This window comes from Myxocyprinus asiaticus, chromosome 2, assembly GCF_019703515.2.
Source record: "Myxocyprinus asiaticus isolate MX2 ecotype Aquarium Trade chromosome 2, UBuf_Myxa_2, whole genome shotgun sequence".
In the NCBI taxonomy this organism is placed as follows: domain Eukaryota; kingdom Metazoa; phylum Chordata; class Actinopteri; order Cypriniformes; family Catostomidae; genus Myxocyprinus; species Myxocyprinus asiaticus.
The window spans coordinates 65,344,796-65,364,455 of record NC_059345.1 but is presented as its reverse complement, the minus strand read 5'-3'; the positions used below and the strand labels follow the sequence as shown (position 1 = coordinate 65,364,455).

At 37.0% G+C, this 19,660-nt stretch overlaps 1 protein-coding gene across 1 annotated transcript in view; it reads left to right on the top strand.

The window, feature by feature from the left end:
* LOC127456324 (histone H2B) overlaps nucleotides 1-7,414 on the top strand; it is a 201,447-nt gene extending 194,033 nt beyond the window's left edge. Inside the window, exons 2-3 of the mRNA XM_051724768.1 lie at nucleotides 6,620-7,008; nucleotides 7,270-7,414. Of these exons, the coding sequence (XP_051580728.1) occupies nucleotides 6,638-7,008; nucleotides 7,270-7,306 (408 nt within the window). The 5' untranslated portion in view covers nucleotides 6,620-6,637 and the 3' untranslated portion in view covers nucleotides 7,307-7,414. The remainder of the gene's footprint in view (nucleotides 1-6,619; nucleotides 7,009-7,269) is intronic.
* Nucleotides 7,415-19,660: the final 12,246 nt, after the last annotated feature.

The following is a 19,660-nucleotide window of genomic DNA, read 5'->3' as shown; positions in this document are numbered from 1 at the left end:
AATACTGTGTTCTTCCTTTACCATAGACTTACTGTAACATCAATGTAAATATATTTACACATGTAAAGTACAATATTATAATGTAAATATATAGGAAATAATTGGAGTGAAGGATCTCTTTATTTTAGTTCTGGTTTGTAGTGAATACATTTCTGTTTGGTATATTTGACCTATATGATGCAATGAAGTTAATGACCCTCTTCAGTTATTTCTTTTCTACCACCTTCTCTGTCAGCAGCTCCTTTTAGACATTTTTGAGACCACCTCTTGGAGGCTCCCCTCTGTTGTCTCTTTTATAGAGGGCTTCTTTCTTATGGCTCCTGAAATAACAGAACAGTTCTCATAAATACTTGTACATCATGAAAATATACTATTAATTTGTGTGAGAACAGAACAAAATAATTGAACAGCTGCTGTACAGTTTTTAGTTTTGTGGGCTGCTTTACATCCTTCTGTTTTTAAAAACACATAATTAGTTTTTAGACAGAATGTCGTGGCATACTTCATTACATTCAGTACATTAAGCAAAGGGCACTGACCCCCAGCAGAGAGTGACAAATATAATTGCACAGATAAATGCAGTTAGTGAAAATTACCAAGAAATTAAACTTCCACATACATTTTTTGGATGTAGAAACACTTTTGGGGGCAAATTTGTGTGTCTTTGGCACTGGTGGGAGCTGGTCATAATCAGCATCAGACTCCTCAGAGTCAGTCTGAACAAATGTAGGATTTCCCCTGTGAATGACAGCACGCATGAAGTTATCAGAGGGTATAGAGTAGTTTTTAGGTTCCTTTTATGGCAAACTCTAAATCTTACTTTCTCTTTCTTTGGTAAGATTCTGTTTCCAGGCTTGAACCATTTTCTGCCCGAACCAGGCATTCATGGGCCATGCCATATGAATCTGAAAACATCACAAAAACAGAAGCTTCTCAATTTAACTGTTTAAGTTTGCAAATGAGACATTTAGTATATTGATATTCAGTTAAAGCACTCACTCTTTGTATTGAGTATTTCAATTGGGTGCACCTCCTATGTGTCAATGTCTGGCCATTCATGTGACATCACTGCCTTCCGTAATCTTTCTTGGCTCTTATATGGAGGCCAATATGTCGAACGTCACATGACCAAACCGGAAAACTGGTCTCACCACATCCGCTTGCCGGAAAAGTAACAGTAATCCGCTAACCCTAGCTAGTTCGTACTATTGTTACTATTATTCGGATTATTGTTTGTGTTTTATTTCAATTTTAATATCTGAATGTTATTGAGAAGAAAATGTCTTTGTCAAAACCGATAAAGTACCAGAAGCGGGAAAATCCTAACAGTGATTTCTGCTGTGTACCTCAATGCGCGATGTCATGGAAGTTCAGTTCCACTGTAAGTTTCCACCACTTCCCAAAGGATGTAACGTTATGAAAAATATGGATACGTAATGTGAGAATTTGGTAATTAAGAGGACCATGACAGTCTGTAGTAGAAATTTCGTCTCCACAGATGTCATTCACGGTGGGTGACGACGCTTAAAAGAGGGGGCTGTGCCTGTGTTTGCCTGGAATGGCAAGCATCTGGGAGAGAACACAACGGCCAGAGGATGAAGTAACTGAAGAGGAAAACGTGTGTTGAAGTGTTGCTTCAGTGCCACGATTACGATGCCAAACCAGAACCATCAGCTTTGGATATAGCATGTGAGAAAATAGAAGTGCAACAGCAGGTGATAGAAGAACTGTGAAAGAGGCTGGAAGTGGTTACACTGAAACAATCATTTGGCTTGGAGAGGTTTTCAGCATCGGACGATGACATCAGATTCTATACCAGGTACGTACTGTGTCGTATGATATTCATCTTGCATACCCCTGTAGTAATGACTTTGTTGCAGACCTAGATTGTGTTCACATTCATTCATTCAATAACCTTTATTTATACTGGGTGACCAATGAGAGCAACTCTTTTGTAAGGGGAAACCCTATGGACACAGGACCATATTAAAATAAATGAATAAAAGCAAGATAAGATTTACATGAACACATAGAACTACAAATATAATATAACAATGCAGCCTTAAAAAAAATTCAGATCATGCTGCAATTCATTCTAACAGGCCAGTGTACTGCCACAGCCTTTTGGCAACATCTACCAGGGCTAACATCAATAATGGGGTATGCTTTGAAGATAATAATAAATATTTTTCTTTCACTCTTTTAGATTTGCCAGCTACCATCATCTACATGCATTTTGGAGACAGATTGAACCTGCAACTAGGAGAATTGTGCGCGTTGGTACACGGACATCCACTTCCAGCACAACAGCAGCTGCTGACAAGGCAGCTGATCCACCTCATACATAGCTCATATTACATCATTTGGTTACACTTAAATCTAAGGTGTCCTTGTTACAGTGTAATTATACAGTTAAGTACTGAGTAATATTAATTGACAACATGTACTTAATATAGGGTAAGGATTGGAATTAGGGTATGGTTTAGGGTTAGTTGCATGTAATTATACATAATTTACTGTAATGTGTAAAAAGGACACTGTAAAATAAAGTGTTACCCATCATTTTGTTTATAAAAACAGCTTGCTGATTAATCGGTACCCAAGACAACACTAATATCTATTTCAATCTAATTAAAAACACATTCACACATTTATTATGACCAGGCAATGATTATCATTATTACCACTAAGACTTGTCCCCCCGCCTCCCTACCAGAGCCTTCCACTGATTGATGAACTGTTCCTGTTCTTGGTGTACCTGTCGCTGGGTCTGAAGGAGAAAGATCTGGGTGATCACTTCAACATTCATCAGTCCACTGTCAGCAGGATTATCAAAACTTGGGTCAATTTTTTGTATACCTTACTGGGTGCCATTGGAATTTGGATGTCTCCGGAGGAAATCAGAGCCACAATGCCGAGTGTGTTCAGCAAATACTCTGACACCCAAATCATTATTGACTTTACAGAGATGAGATGTCAGATGCATTCATCTTTACTCTTACAGAGTGAGATGTTTTCTCAGTATAAATCCCACACTACCCTGAAAGGAATGATTGGTGTGTTACCACATGGTGCTGTTACATTTGTTTCCTCACTGTATTCTGGTTCTGTCAGTGACAAAGAATTGTTCAGGCAATCTGGCATTATCCCTCTTTTGAATAAAGATATGGCTGTATTGGTGGACAAGGGATTCCGAATCGATGACCTAGTGCCCTGCAAAGTTTACAGACCACCATTTCTAACTAAAAAGTCACAGCTGTCTCACGATGAAGTGCTGGTCTCTCAGGACATTGCACGGTTAAGGATACATGTAAAGAGAACAATTAGGCGCATCAAAGAGAACAAACTGTTTGACACTGTTATCCCTCTGACCATTGCTGGCAGTATCGACCAGCTTTTTGCGGTTGCCTACCTTCTAACTAACTATCAAAACAAGACACTGGTCAAGGCATGGGCCAAATAACCTGTTATTCTGTGTTAACCACACTGAGCCAGAGATTTGATACATATTTATGTAGCCATACAAGTTATGTTTTGACTTTGAGTGTTTTTCATTTACTGTTTTCATTAACTGTCCCCCTCTCTTTTATATCTAGTAAAATGAATTAAACGTATTTTATACAGTCACAATGAGATATAAATTGTATTTAAAATGTTATTTTTTTATTTGAAATGCTTATTATTTTTGTCACTGAAAAATAAATCTGTGTGGGAAAAAAATATATATATATTTTTTTCTCTTTGTTCATTGCAATATATACAGTACAATTACTGTGTAACCTTTTGAAGAACATACTTTTTAATAATCTAAATCATTCAATGAAACATTAAAATTGCCCATAAGAGCTCTAAAAAAAAAAAAAAAAAAAAAGAAATGGTCAAGAAACTAACTTTACAACTCACATTATCCTTTGAAGATTCTTTCTGCAAGAGACTCTGCAGAACTCTCTGCCCTGACAAAACACACCTCTCTAAAATGTGAGGAGGTGAACCTAGGCCTGCATAGCTTATGCCACTCCTGTTCCGCTGCCTGCTCTCTTGTGGCAGCCTCATAGGTCACGTCCAGTGTGACGATTAAACTTTTAAGGTGGAAGTGCTTCTCTTCAGTGCACAGATGCACACATTCTGTTGGGTCAAGCCTGTACTCCCCAAGAGGCAGTGGTGGGTAATGTGGAGGATCTTGGTGCATGTTGACCGACTTTGTGGGCAATATAGGCTGCTGGTAAGAGAGCACACTCTCCTTTTGTGCTAAGCCAAAAGCTGTCTCAACAAGGGTCTTCTCATCACATATGCCCATAGTTGCTACTAAAGGTTTCTCCGTAATGTCAAAGTCTTTGTATGTGTCGCCAATCTGTAGCAAAGAGATGTCAAGTGGGTCCCCAACCAGGCCCTTGCACAGTGTACTTCTGTAAAAGACAGTAATAGTGAAAATGTGAAAGACAGCAATTGTCATGCACTGACAAGTAAATATGTTGGAGAAACAGCTTTTGCGATAAGTGTACAATAGCGGTATTCAACAATACCACTGAGTGCAGCATGTGATATAGTTATAACATTTACCATACTGCCTATGACCCTGTAGATTGTATAACCTTGCACGATGCAGTAATTACAGTAATAGGAGCTAACTAACTCACGTGATTCCTCCTTACATGAGCCGTGTGAGTCTTGGTCTTGTGATGACCATTTTGTTTATTGGCCCAGGTTTCACTCCCTGACAAAGAAAAAAAAATAAAATAAAAATAATAATAACATTAAGAGACAAGAAAATTAAAAGGAAAAAAAAAATAACACAAAATACTAACTAGTCAGGCAAATTATGTGACATATTACCTATGACTGCCTATGTCAAAACAATGAGAGCAAACAAATTGCATTTAATAATTCATTGCTGTCCTTCTAAGGTTCCTGATCATTACAAGTTGGACTGTGGCATTGACAAAACATGCTTCCAATACAGTTGTCTTATTGTTTATATTTTAATATCACTAATACCAGGAGTCACGTCTCAACACTTACAGCTGTTCTGGGCTTGTGCCATTGCTGCTCTGTCTCAATTTTTACAAACACTGACATTGATTTGAGTTTCAGTCTAGATAGGTTGCTGGGGCAAGTTTGGCAATGCCATTAATACAATAAATGCAATAACAGAATTTGGTAATACTGTGTGTAATAGTGGGATTTTTATTTTGGGAGGCCTGATTATGAATAACATGGAATAATAGGTGGCACTCAAGAATTAAGGATTTACAGTCAGTCAACTATACCCCAGTGACCTCACTATCCTCGTCTTTTAACAAGTAGACAAACAACAACAGCAGCAATGAACTTGGAACAACTGTGCATGCATTTACCAAGTGTTTCAGGATAACAAAGGGACTTGATCATAATCACAGCTCATCTATTCTTATTCCAACACTGAAAGGCTTGATAAAAACTGTCCCTGAACTGGAACAGACAGAGAACTTGAACAGAACACCCAAACCATCCCTTACGTTACTCTCAGGCTGTGTGGCTTCTCGCTTTTCCTCATAGACCTGTGACAGGCTGCCCTGATGCTGACAGCACCAGTCAGACTGTCTTTATTTGATACTGGTGAAAAAAATAACAACGTGTTAATGTAATTATGTAGATTCATAGATAAGACTAGGTAGTTTATGTTAGCGTTAGCTAGGTAGTGACATATTGTACATCATTTCCGTTCGGGACTACTACATACCCTCGTAGTTGCATATGTATGAGGAAGCATATAGCTTAAATCCATTATCCATTTTGGTGGCAGGAATTTTAGATGTCAACCTGCATATGCGATGGACATCGGTTATACTCATCTTTGGTAGTTCCTGAAGGCATCTTGAGTAAAACAGCACCATGTCAGCTTAGAACGTACAGAACCGGAAGCGATGCGACCTGTTTTAAGGAATACGGAAGTTTGTTGCGCATAACCTCCATAACATTTGTCCTTGGTGCACCAGGTTGTGGAGACAACAGCTGAACTGTCATCTGTCAACTGTCAACAGCTCTCTTCTGGGCTCTCAGCAAAGCTCTTTTTTGTGTGCTTTCTGAAATCCCATATGAATTCCCTGGAATATTTGTATCGTTTTTTTTTTTTTTTTTTTTTTTTGACGCCCAAAGTTTGTGCTGTCAAAAAAAAAACAAAAAAAACAAAAAAAAAAGATTCAGAACATTTAAGAAGCACTTATTTCATAATATCTCACAAAATAAAATGAGCGAGAAAACAATAAGTATGTACAATGTGTTTTTTTAGATTCTGAATCATTGAACTGCTCGCGGAAAAGTATTACAATTATTTGTACATAATATTTCTTAAGAACCACATATGTCTTCTTATAATATTACAACACAAAATGAGCGGGAGAGTTAAATAAAGGGAACTGAGTCATGTGGGGGATGGTATTTTTCAAACAGGAGGTGATAGGTGGGACTAATATTTGGAAGCCTTTGATTGGCTCTCTTTCCAACCCGCCAAACTTTGAGCTGTCCAATGAAATCATGTAATGGGTGTGGCCAACGACGCACATCGTCTCCATGTAAAATTAGCATAAAGGAGGGAATAAATAGTGTTTGTGCGTTGATAAACACACATTGAGTTGTGAAGTTTACATCACAGATCAACATGCCTGAACCAGCGAAGTCCGCACCGAAGAAAGGCTCTAAGAAGGCCGTTACTAAGACCGCCGGTAAGGGAGGAAAGAAGCGTAAGAGGTCCAGGAAGGAGAGTTACGCTATCTACGTGTACAAAGTGCTGAAGCAGGTTCATCCTGACACCGGGATCTCCTCCAAGGCGATGGGCATCATGAACTCCTTCGTCAACGACATCTTCGAGCGCATCGCCGGTGAGTCGTCTCGTCTCGCTCACTACAACAAGCGCTCCACCATCACATCAAGAGAGATCCAGACCGCCGTGCGTCTGCTGCTGCCCGGTGAACTGGCCAAACACGCCGTGTCTGAGGGCACAAAGGCCGTCACCAAGTACACCAGCTCCAAGTAAAGTGTGATGAAGCTTTCAGCGACACCAAAGGCTCTTTTAAGAGCCACCCATGTACTCGTCTAAAGAGTTTCGTTAAGTTCCGTAATATTAGTGATAGTCGAACATGTGAACATGATTTCTTTAAACCTAACAGTAAAATTCAAAACTGTAGAAACTATTGCTAATCTAGTACGAACACAAAGCTAAATCCAGTTAAACAACATAATATTCCCTGTCAAAAGCACGTAATCGACACACTAATGTATTCTGAATTTCAGGATCATACACTCTCACTGTTTATCTGTGATGGAATGAGCTTCTAACCTCCACAAGATCTGCTGAAACCATCTTTTAAAAAAACAGAAAACATATCTACTGCAAGCACTTAAGCAATCCACAGTAACTGCACTATTTAAAACTTACACAAACCTCCTTTAGGTTAAAATGTTCTATTCCAATGCATGTATGCTCTTTTACTCTATACATAAGTATGTAATAAACAGTTTACATGTATTTTTCTACCTGAAAGTTACTCTGTTACACTGTTTCAGCATTGTTCTCCAAACTAATACATTATTGCCATCTTTTGGGTATTCAAAGGTATCACATTATTAGTACTTCAAACATTAAATACATCAAACTTACAAAGGCATAAATGGGAACATATCATAAACAAGGTAAATATAATATACTTGTGAGGTTACATATATGTAAAAAAAACAAGCAAAGTATTATAGTAAATATTTTGTGGTAAATAGCATACTTGTAAAAGCAAATACAGAATAAAAACAGGATCATGATGATGGAATGTGTGAACATAGTCCACGCAAGATCATGAAAAAGTGTTTCATGCTTTTGCTACTTTGTTTTTTTTTTTTTTTTTTTTTTTTTTTAAATCAAAAAGACATTTGATGCTATCGAAATAATGGGTGTTGAGTGATGTACGTTTACATGAATGATATGAGTGTTTCTATGATAGATAAGAGGATTAATCAATGAACAATACAGACAAAAGAATAATTAGAGGCTCATCAATGTGTTACAGGTGTCAATAAAAATGAATTAAAAGGTGAGTTCTAAATACACATTATGTTTGATTCCCACACCTTTCAACCCTCGAAAGCTCTCACAATGTGGTGACAAAATACATATAAGAAGGGCCATTATTACAGAGTCACAGGTCTTCCAGAAATATGCAGGGAAGACAACAGAGATATACAAGAAGGGCCATCAGTACATCACCATACACTGTAAAAATTCATAAACAGACAAATACAGTATAAACATTTGCAGGGCTGAGGCTTACCAGCAGAGAGGCCAGTTAACAAAAGGGACGATGAGTCCCAAAAATCACACCCCGCACACACACAAACACGTACACATGCACACATACATAATGAATCGAATGTAGTGATGGGTCGTTCATGAATGATTCATTTTAGGTAGACCTGTTGGTCTTATATACCCGGTTACAAGGCTGAACAGCATTTTTTATTGACTTACTAAATGATTTTATGCTCTGACAGAATCTTGAGATCAAAAGTATGTCAAGCCTCTAATCAAGAGCACCTAGAATCAGGCTCAGATCTACTGCAGAAGCTTCTACACAGATCTGGTGAGCGTGAGGAGTCCTGAAGAAAACAACCAGATCCAGACCATGATCACGGAAAACTCCTGGATCGGCCTTGTTAGAGATTCCTGGGGCTGTTCGGACCAAGACAACTCTACCTTCAGATGTGATTTGCAGGGAGGATTTCCCTGCCTCTGCTTTTGATGTCCCACTTCTGGTCATTCATTTTTTATTTATTTTTTTTTATCTCTGGAGAGGATACTTTTAATCCGTTTCTAGTCAGACTGAATGCATGCATATCCAACAGTAGATGGTGCTATTAAGTAAAGCCCTATTTGGACGTGATTATTTTTACGGACAAATGTCTGACAGTAAATTCGTTATTACACTCAAAAAATTGCAGGATTTAAAAATAACCCAACCTTAACCCCACCGCTGGGTAACTATGGGACAGTGCACGCGTTGGGTTGGTTTGACCCAAGTGATGGGTTTTACCATTTAACCCAGAATGCTGGGTTATTTCATTTGACCCAACCTAGTGAAATGAACTGTATTACTGGGTGAAAATTACACATACATGTTTTTTCTTTTTTTTTCTGACTCATTGCCTTGCTACTTTTATATTTAATAATAATGGTATATTATATATTAATTATTGTTGTGTACTTTATAATAATTTCCCATAATCATACAAACACACACTATACAAAAAGAGTATAGAGTATATATATATTTTTTTTGCCAAAATGAATCATGCATGAATACAATACCCCCTCCCCACGTAGATAAAAACACCAGTTTATAGAACAGCTTAACAACACACACATAACTATATTAAAAAAAAAAATTACTTTTAAATAATCTTTTTTAAAATAACCTCTTTAAACACATTACAAAAAACTTTACACACACCCTAAATGCGGGCTGAACAAACTGTTGTCCTCAAAAACGTAACAGATGAGGACTCGTGTCCATCAATACTGTACACGACATGCTGCAGAAACTCCCAGGTGGGAAGGCACTGCTTGGTGTAATTAATGTCAAAGACAAAAAAAAGTCTTGAAACACAGGTCCACAGCTCCAAGCAGAAACTCCGTTTCAGTGGCGTGGCCTGAAATAATGGTGAAGGCTTGGCACGTCGTCGTCTCATCCCCCAAGCACAAAATGTGTGGAAACGGCTGATTGGCCTCTGCGTTTTCTATGTACTCAATCATGTTGGTCCCCACCTGTTAATTACACATCAGTCACTTAGTGTTGCAATATAACTGACATTTAAGTTATCAAGCTTATTTTGTGGAAGTATCAAAATGCAAATAAAGGATCACCAAAACATTTATTGCATACAATGTACGAACAATGTATAAACATCGCAAAATATGACTAAATGCAAATACAGTATGTGAAAGGCAAACAAATTAAATTTGTATTCCATCTCAGTCTTTGCAAACTAAATGTAAAAGTTAATTTGAAATAGTAGTTTGGACTAATATTAGTCTTGTTAATATTAATGTTGATATTGTCATTAACATAAAATCACACAAACCCACACACAGTTATGTGAATAAATGTCATTGTTTTGAAGCTCCTATTCATGAATACACAGGATATGATGAACTTCCCTAGTGCTAATTAAAAAGGCTGTCAATAAAACACCAGACCAATTTAGCCATCAATAACTTCAGTCATGCCCCTGTGTTTACACTGAACTGAGAATGAAAGAACTGAACCATGAAAGCAAAAATGGATCCAAGAGTGAAAAAAGCCTGACGAGTTACATAATCAAAACAGGACAACTGATTTCAATTGTCTTGTTTCTCCTTTAGATTGTATTCTTTGGTTAGTTTTTTAGTTTTTTTTTTTTTTTTTTTTTTTTTTTTTTTAAGATTGTGTTTTCTCATTTACATTATTTTCTCTCATTTACAGGTTTGGTTTGGTTACAGGTCACGGTTTATTATTTTTTGCTTTCAAACATCCATCCATCCATTATCTATACCCACTATATCCTGTACTGTAGATAAAGATAGGTCGCAGGGGCCTATCCTAGCTGACATTAAGGGGGTACACCCAGGACAGGTCGCCAGTCAATAGACCATGCCTGCTCACACTCACACCTACGGCCAATTTAGAATCACCAATTAACCTAACATGTACCCTTATTGAACTCACAGGTTGCGTTTCAATAAATGACTTCGGGGACTCCTCAGTGGTGGGTCTGAAGATTTTTCCTGCTGTCTTGTAGATGGATGGCAGGTGGAGAGTTAGCAAGACCTTTAGCGCTCTCTCAATTTTAGCAACTACAATTTGAGCATAATACGTAGTGTTGTATTAACATTTAAATAGTATACTATATAACAATTTATATTTCTAAAGAAGTGTTTCTGACTTTTCTGCCCTGGTGTTGATTGGTAACTACAGTTAGGTCCATAAGTATTAGCGACACAATTTTCATAATTTGCCTCTGTACACCACCACAATGTATTTGAAATAAAACAATCAAGATGTGATCGAAGTATAGACTTTCAGCTTTAATTCAAGGGATTTAACAAAAAATATTGCATTAACCATTTAGGGATTACAGACATTTTTGTTTTCTATTTTCAGGGGCTCAAACGTAATTGGACAATTGACTGTTTTGCTCAAATCCTTGAAATAAAGCTGAAAGGTTGCACTTCAATTGTATCTCAATTGTTTCATTTCAAATGTATTGTGGTGGGTACAGAGCCAAAACTATGAAAATTGTGTCACTGTCCAAATATTTCCGAACCTAACTGTAAGTTTGGAACTGCAACAGAGATGGAGGTAGACAGAGCAAGTAGAGAAAAGCAGAGAGGCAGAGGGCAGCAGAGGAGACATAACCTATAAGAGCAAGGATACTGGAGTAAAGACTGTACATTGTAAATCCAAAAATGACATGCCATTTTTTAGAGGTACTTAATAGAAGACACAAATGCTCCAGGTAGGTCCACTACAGCCTAATTTTTAGTGACAAGTTTCTCAATACTTAGGCAAACAGAAAAGTTTTATTTACTAATTTATACCGTGAAGTCTGAAATACAATCTAATTTCAAAAATATCAAACAGTCTTAATTTTTTTTACATATATATTTTTTTATTTATTTATTTTATAGATTATGACATATTACTATAAGAAATAGCTTACCTGGTGTCATGTCATCCAGCACTAAGTGCAGTTTTCCCTCTCGCTGGGCATACGCAAGGATTCTGTCACCGATAGCAGCCCAGTTTTCAAAAAGTTTTCCTGCTGCCTCGGGATAAAGCTGCTGGAAGTCTTGTGATATCTGATACATTTTGAAAACATTGAAAACAAATGTAACTAGACCAACAGCGTTGTTATATGGGCTTACAGGAAGCACCTGTTAGAAAAGAATACTAAGAGATGCACTTCTCATCCTACTAGCAGTTTAACCATTTCAAATTTGTAAATTTGAAACATTTGTAAATTATAAGTTGGTAGGTGAAGACTATTTCCTAAAACTCATCAGCAATTTTTCATCAAGGACAATAAATAAAAATAAACAAAACCACAAAAGCAAAACAATTTCTTACCATGCCAGGACTGTCTACAAGCCTGGGGAACTCCTTCAAAATTTCCGGGATGCTTTTAGACTCATTGTTGCGAATCCACTTTCTTCTGTATGTAGCTGTTTCCTTCATACAAGCTTCAACTTCAGAGACTGGATACTTATGGACCTTCAACCAGTCAACCATCTCTTGAAGTTTTTCAGGAGACAGAACAGATTCTGTTGAACATGGATGATAAAGTGCAAGCATGAAGCTGCTATTGTTTTACGTGCCTGTAAAGACAATGCTGTCTAGTTGTTTAAAGTGGCACTAAGCGATTTCTGACCACTACAGGGTGCCTAGTGCACAAACTGTTTGTAAACACACAAAGTCACTCCTCTGTACACTAGCGCATCACTTGTAGAATAGTAGAGGAAAGAAATCCCCAAAAAGGCCTTCGTTTTTGAGATACCTCCACCCGAGGTAGAACAAAGAACAACCATGTTTTTTTTCATATCGTTGACATGTCTATTTTATGAAATTGATGGTTGTATAAAAATATTTTTCTGCCAAAGTGGTTTATTTGGATGATATTTGGATCCTCCCCAAAACCGAAAACAGTAATGATAAGAAACAGAAAAGGGCTGGCTGTGAACTGTATGGTGGAAAGAGACCTAGAATGATGACTCTCACATTGCAAGAGGTCAAAAATGTGCATAATATCGCTAATGTAGCTTTACTCCCTGGAATGGCTAAACCCCTACTGGAAAATAATAGCAATGGAAACAGTAAATAGAATGAAAATTATGACCGATTACCTGGTGCAGAGATGGTATGATAATCCTGTGGTTCCTGGTGACGTGGTTGGTTTAGTTTTCTCAAACGCTTTCTGATGTTCCTTAGGCACTCCTCCAAGAAACCTGTAGCAGGTCTGTGTTTTCGACCAGGTGTGTACCAAGCTCCCTGTAACAATTAGATTAAATTCAGCTTAAAGTGGCCTGGATGGGTGAGGTGTATACCACAAAGAGATGACTGCAAGGGATCATATTGTTAACAAAAATATTGTTTTCTAAATATTGTTTGTGTTCAAAAACAACCAATTTCACTATTCATGGAAATCAATACTGACACCTATTGGATTGGCTAATAGTTATTTTATTTCTTCATTCATGGCAATGATTAGTTTTAGTTTTGTTTGTTTTTTTCTGAACAATATGGTTCCAATTTTCTGTGCATGTTTACCCCAGTCACACTAAGCCTACAAAACTTTTTGAACCATCACCTTATGTGAGCGTGCACTATGAAAAACATATTTGAGAACATAAATATTCCTTTTTATTTTTATTTATTTTTGGGGGGGCTAAAATTAACTGATTTCTCCTTTTATGTATGTATTCATACACCAATGCCATGGCAAGTGCTTTCTTGGTGTCTGGGGATGGCCTGTTAAGTAGACAACAGCAGTTGAAGTTTTTCAAAAAAGCAGCAATATGATAGTCTACTGCAAAGGCCAGTGTGATTTTACTCAGAATTCAGTTGGAAATATGTTTTGCTATATTCATGATCAAACATCAAGATTCACTTAAAAAAGATAATGGCCAAATATTTATATTTAACTGGTTATGCATACATAGTTAGATTTACACAATCAGTTTTGGCAAGGAGGGCTCAAAGCATGCACGTTTTCATTCCAACTAAAAATAACAACAGATGAGAGTATATTAGGGGTGGGGGATCAATTCACATATGAATCGCGAATCTATCTTCTACCGATTCAAATCGATTCACAAATTTCAAAAATCTATTTTCTAAATGTTAGTTAATAATGTGATGTTATCAGAACCAAAAAAGGCGGGAGTCAACCGAGAGAGCAGTGCAGTACCTGGACAGTTTAGAGAGCGCACACCTCACGCCGTGAGCAGGAAGTGTAGCAGCAGTGGAGTATCCGCGAGCAATGAAGGAGGAAAAACAAATACATCCTGGCCCATTTTCAGTGAGGGCAAGCGTTTGGACAAACTTTGGATTTTATTATCTCCAGGGGAAGGAGGAGCTTGACAAGACTTATGCAATATGCAAGCTTTGTAAAGCGAAGGTGAAGTATTTTGGGAACACTACAAACATGAGAATTCGCATCGAACGCTATCATCCAGAGATGAAAGATGGGGAAAAAAAAACTCTAGTAGCAAACATTCAGAAAATCAAGAATTGATTTTGAATCGAATCGTGACCCCAAGAATCGAATCGAATCGTGAGATTCCAAACGATTCCCACCCCTAGAGTATAAATAATGCTCTCATCTATTTGAAAGTGTCAATGAAATCAGCTGGTTTAATTTGTGGATGAAATGTGTGTTGTAAGCACTTGGTAGCACATGGTTACCCATCCCTGCTCTCTATGTTCACAGGCCAATTTAAATGTAGCTCACTCACGTTTCGCCATTGTTTTCCAGCAGGTGGGATACAAGGAGTCTTACAAGTAGCTTTCTCTGTTGGCTGATGATAGATTGCACTTCATCCAAACTCTTTAATATTGATTTCCCCTCAAGAGTGCGTTCTAAAATCTTGCGAATTGCCTACAAAAAATAGAATGAATCACAATCAAAGAGCGACATAACCTCTCTGTAAAGACTTTTTTTACTTACATGATAAATAAACTCATCGCTAAATAAATTAAATATTTCAGTTTCATTAGTATTGCATTTGCAGATGGCACAGTCATTTAATAAAAGGAAACTCTCCTCATCTACTTCCTGGTCTGAAATTCAGAAAGACAGTGGTGCGAGTAATCTAGGGGAATGCAACATGGCAAATTGAAGGTTATCTCCCAGCATTTTATGAAACTGCTTTGAAAATGATCAAAAATGCCCCCTAGAACTCATTTCAAAAGGGCAAAAAAGCCCTTTTAACGACTTATGCCCTGAAGCAGTTTTTGAAAAATGCCTGCCTTAAGTACATACCCAATACTAAAAGCTTATTAATCATATTGAGTCAAATACTTGGTACCAACTAAAAGTAAACCTTTAAAATTTTCAAGAAAATGGGTTGGTCATCAAGTTTAGAGATTATGAAGGTAAACACTGTTGATAAAGCACCAAAATAATTAGGCAGAAATTGTCATTTTTATCAAATAATTTATTCTGAAATATAATATCTTAGGGCTTCATTAAGTCAGCATCTTGGAGTAACTTTTAAAATACTGCCAAACATGTGAACTATAACTGCACAAAGTTTTGTGATGATCTAATTTAAAAAATAAAATAAAATAAAAAAGGTAGAGCATTTAGCACTGTGGGTCACAGTCATAATTCACATAACCTCAACCCATAGAATAAAATGCTCCAGCTCCCTATGAAATATTTTTTTTTTTAATTACCTAGCCAATTTGAAAATTGGGGAAGGTTTAACTGTATCAAAAATTGATAAGGCTTACTCTTATGTTAAAACCCCTAAACATGTGGCTACAACATGTTTGCATCATATTGCATCATAGATGTAGCTAGATAAATAGCCAATTTTAATTTCTGTCCCTTAATAGTAACATCTCAACATTATGTCTCAATAAAAATTAAGTTACCTTTAAAGGTGTCTACCAGGCTGTCAAGCTGCCATTCATTTAACTTGTCTCTTACAAAATTGTCCATCAGCACCAGCCGCAAACTCAGTCACACACCTAGAATGAAATTTAATATTAAGTTGATTAGAATTTCACAAAACTGTGCTGAGTTTTTACAAGGACTTAATATTTATTTATTTATTTATTTATTTATTTATTTACAGGGTAACCTTAACTAAAAATTTTGGCATTCTCCTATCTTAATTCAGCAACATTAATGGATATACAGTATGTTCAGACATTATTGATCTGTATAAAAATGTCAGGTGAATAAAGCCAGGAGACTGCCACACATTAAACTGCAAAATTAAAAAAGGCTGCAGATATTTGTCTCGTGCAGGAGCACCACAATTTTTTTTAAGTTATTTTGTCAAGTTAAAATGAACATCAGTTGTTAAAAATGTGTCTCAAGACACTTGTGTTATAATCTATTCCCTGATAGCACATGTATACAACACCCAGACGTCTATTTAATGTGTGTGTTTACTTCTGGAAGATATCTATTTTATGCTGTTTCTTATCTGCAATACATCTATAAGACGTATGTCAATAAGTATTTCTCGGATGTCAATAAGACATTCAGCAAATGTCTTAGAGACGTTTATGATTTAGAATAATTGTAAATCTGATCTTTTTAAGATGTTTAGCAGATGTTAGATACATTCCGGATAAAAAGATCTAAAACAGACATCTCTGAGTTGGCCTGAATGTCCTCTAGTCTTTTAGAAATGCTTTAGCCATTAGTTACATGAATGCTACACATACTGAAGAAAATGTAAAAATACTTCTATCAGGAAAGTCTCGGGATGATTAGAATTAATATGAGCTGTTCAGATGCAAATGAACCCCTTACAACCCCTTTGACCCAGCATGAGCAACTCAACAGTGAGTTTACAGTACCCCAAACAACCCAAAATTATGACCCAGCATAATCAACCCAACAATGTGTTTACAGAAACAACCCAGCACTTTTCTGGGAGTATAGTCTGTAATGTTAACTTTCAATTCACACAGGATAAGGGATGTCAGTAGAGATCCCAGAGATGTGTAAACTCACTGCATTTACAAACTGACGTCATATGTAAATTTCCCATCAGAAAATGTATAGCTGTATTGATTAATTATCAATAAATATTAAACAAACATATGCTGTAGCCTATCTAAACACATCTGGTGACATTAGTGTGCCTGTAATCCTATATTACACTCTTGATTAAAAATATGGAGAATCCGTTCACATTATGTATTTTTATTATGACCCTCCCGGAAATATATTCAGAAATGAGAGGCTGCAGTGTCTGAGCAACACTAATACTCGTAACCTTGGGCATTTTATAGAAGGTAAAAAATGTTGATTTTTTTTTTATATCAGAGTCCAGAAATATAACTAACAGACGATTAAATTAGTTATTTGTTAGCTAATGTTAGCTCTGCAGCAAAATATTTGACAGCTTATCCTAATGCCTCGTGTTAATTGTTTAACATAATTTTACAGTTAATAAGAGAGTTAATTTTCAATACAGTTAATTGTTTGGATTAAATTCAGTTAAAATAATTGTTTTCTGTGGTTTTAGTCTACAGTTTAAAATTTGTTTTTGATATGAATTACACTAAATATAATAACATCTACATTTCTACAATAAAATTTCAATGATGACATTCACATTGATATGTCCCCCATATATAAGATCTTAAATAAGCCTATACATTTTTTTAAATAATTTTCTGACGTTATTTTTTTCTCATCAAAAATCCACACTTTTACAAGATATACTGCAGCAAATACATGTACAGTCAACTGTGAATGCATATTTTTACAGATGCAGTTGTATGCAGAAGCATACTGACAGTTTTATCAATTTTGTTTTTCATGCACAGGGATTATGTTGCTACTGTTTACTGTGTAAAATAGTTTGTAAATAAATATACTTTAACAAACTTTGACAAAGGCTTTTTAAAATAATTCTGGTGGTATTATCAATAAACTTTTTTCAAAAGAAATGCATTTAGTTAGATGTCATTTTGGGTTAGAAAAGGTAATGATTAAGCAGTCTTAAGTACAAAGCTCCTTTTGTTCTGAGAACAAAGTGGATAAAGCATTAATCAATTAACACCAAATACACAAATTGACCAAATGTATTGCTAAAATTAGGAACTGCATGAAAAATACCTTTGAAAAGATTGATCATTAAAGACTAATTGTATAAACAAATCAATCATATAAACAATTCAAATCCACGAAAACATAAACATGGACAAACTGGTCTGTATCAAACAATTTTAACCTTGAGTAAGACCTTAATATAACTTTGGATGATTTAATGCTGAAAAAATATACATGTTTGACATGTACATGGAAATAAAACATCAAGGGACTGGCATCAAACACTGGTGTTAAATTTGAATGAACACAGCTTTGAAGCTAAACAAGGCCAAAACCAGTGTGACATGTCAATGCATTAAAGTAAATCATTTTTAAATGACTCAAAGTCAGTGTTATGTCCAGGGATTCTGAGAAGCTCAAAACATGTGGATGCTGTTGGAAAGCTACCATTTATGATTGGGTGAACCTCCCACCCAGTTCAGAACTTGAGGAGGCTTTTCAATACATCAGGTAATGCTATGGATCAAATAATAGAAGCTTTTTAATTTCTCAATTCTTGAGTACTTAAAACTAGGACAACTTTGAGGTTTTCTTAACAAAAGTAAATCTCTAGCATAAATTACCACTTTCTATGAATTGCCGAAGGTATCCAGATATGTGACACTTGGTATCTAATGGGTACTCAGAGTCTGAATCATCGCTGTACTCTTGATTTGGCCAGACAATTCACTGAAGAATTTGCTGTACTGAGAAAGAATAATAAAAAATAAAAAAAAAAGAGTGAAAATGTTTGTCCAAAACATGTCCCATTTCTTTAAAGGAATACTACATGGTACTTTTTTTGCACAAAGGTACATATTGCACAAAAGGTGATAAAGTAACTACATGAAGAAAACTAATTTATCAGGGATATTAAACAGTAGTAAGAGTGTGGATGTTTGCAATAATGGGTCAAATACACAATCTGAAATATGAATGAAACGTTTTATTTTGCCATTGATAATTGTGGAGCGGGACATGGTCATGTGTCTGTCACTGGGGAGAGAGGAAGCGGTAAGGGCCATCACCTGGTGATTATTGATACTTAACTCCTGTGTCTCATTACAATGACGATGGAGATGGGCTTGAAAAGGCTGCCGAGTATGCCAGAGAGAGACAGACCAGTGACATTATGTGTGCCTACTGAAAAGTGTACCGTTTATGTTATTTGTGAAGCCGAAGAGTTAGTGCCATGTTTGTTTGGCTGAAAAGCCACCGCCTCCGGCTGGCCTCGAGCCCAATGGGCCCTCCATTTGCTGCCGCTGCTTTCCAGGGAGGCCCAGCTCACGGCAGAACAACTACCAGCTGAGGACCACCTGGACTATGTGAAGCTGAAAACTGCTGTCCTGCAACAGGTGGGCCGCACCCCCAAACAGCACCACTAGTGGTTCCAGTCCCTCACACTGAACGAAGTCGGCTACCCGTTTGCGTTTGCCCAACAGCTCCGTGATGCCTGCCAAAAATGGGTGCTAGCCAGGGAAGGCCGCAGCGTGGAGGATATTATCGAACTGATGGTGCTAGAACAGCTGACTGTTCCTCTGCCAAGGAAAACTGCAGAATGGGAACAGTGCCATCACCCCACGTAGGTGGATGGCCTGGCCGAAGCCTACATGGCGGCCTACCCGGAAGCCGGTGAGCAGTCCAAATCTCTCTCTCTCTCTCTCTCTCTCGCCTGCTACTCCTTCCCCTTTTGTCTCTCCCTCTCCTCCCTCTCGCCCCGACACACCACAGACTGCCCCAGATCGAGCTGGGACATACCACATACCAGTAAGTGTTAAGTTGCATACATAACAAGCCCTGGTGGATTCAGGGTGCAATCAAA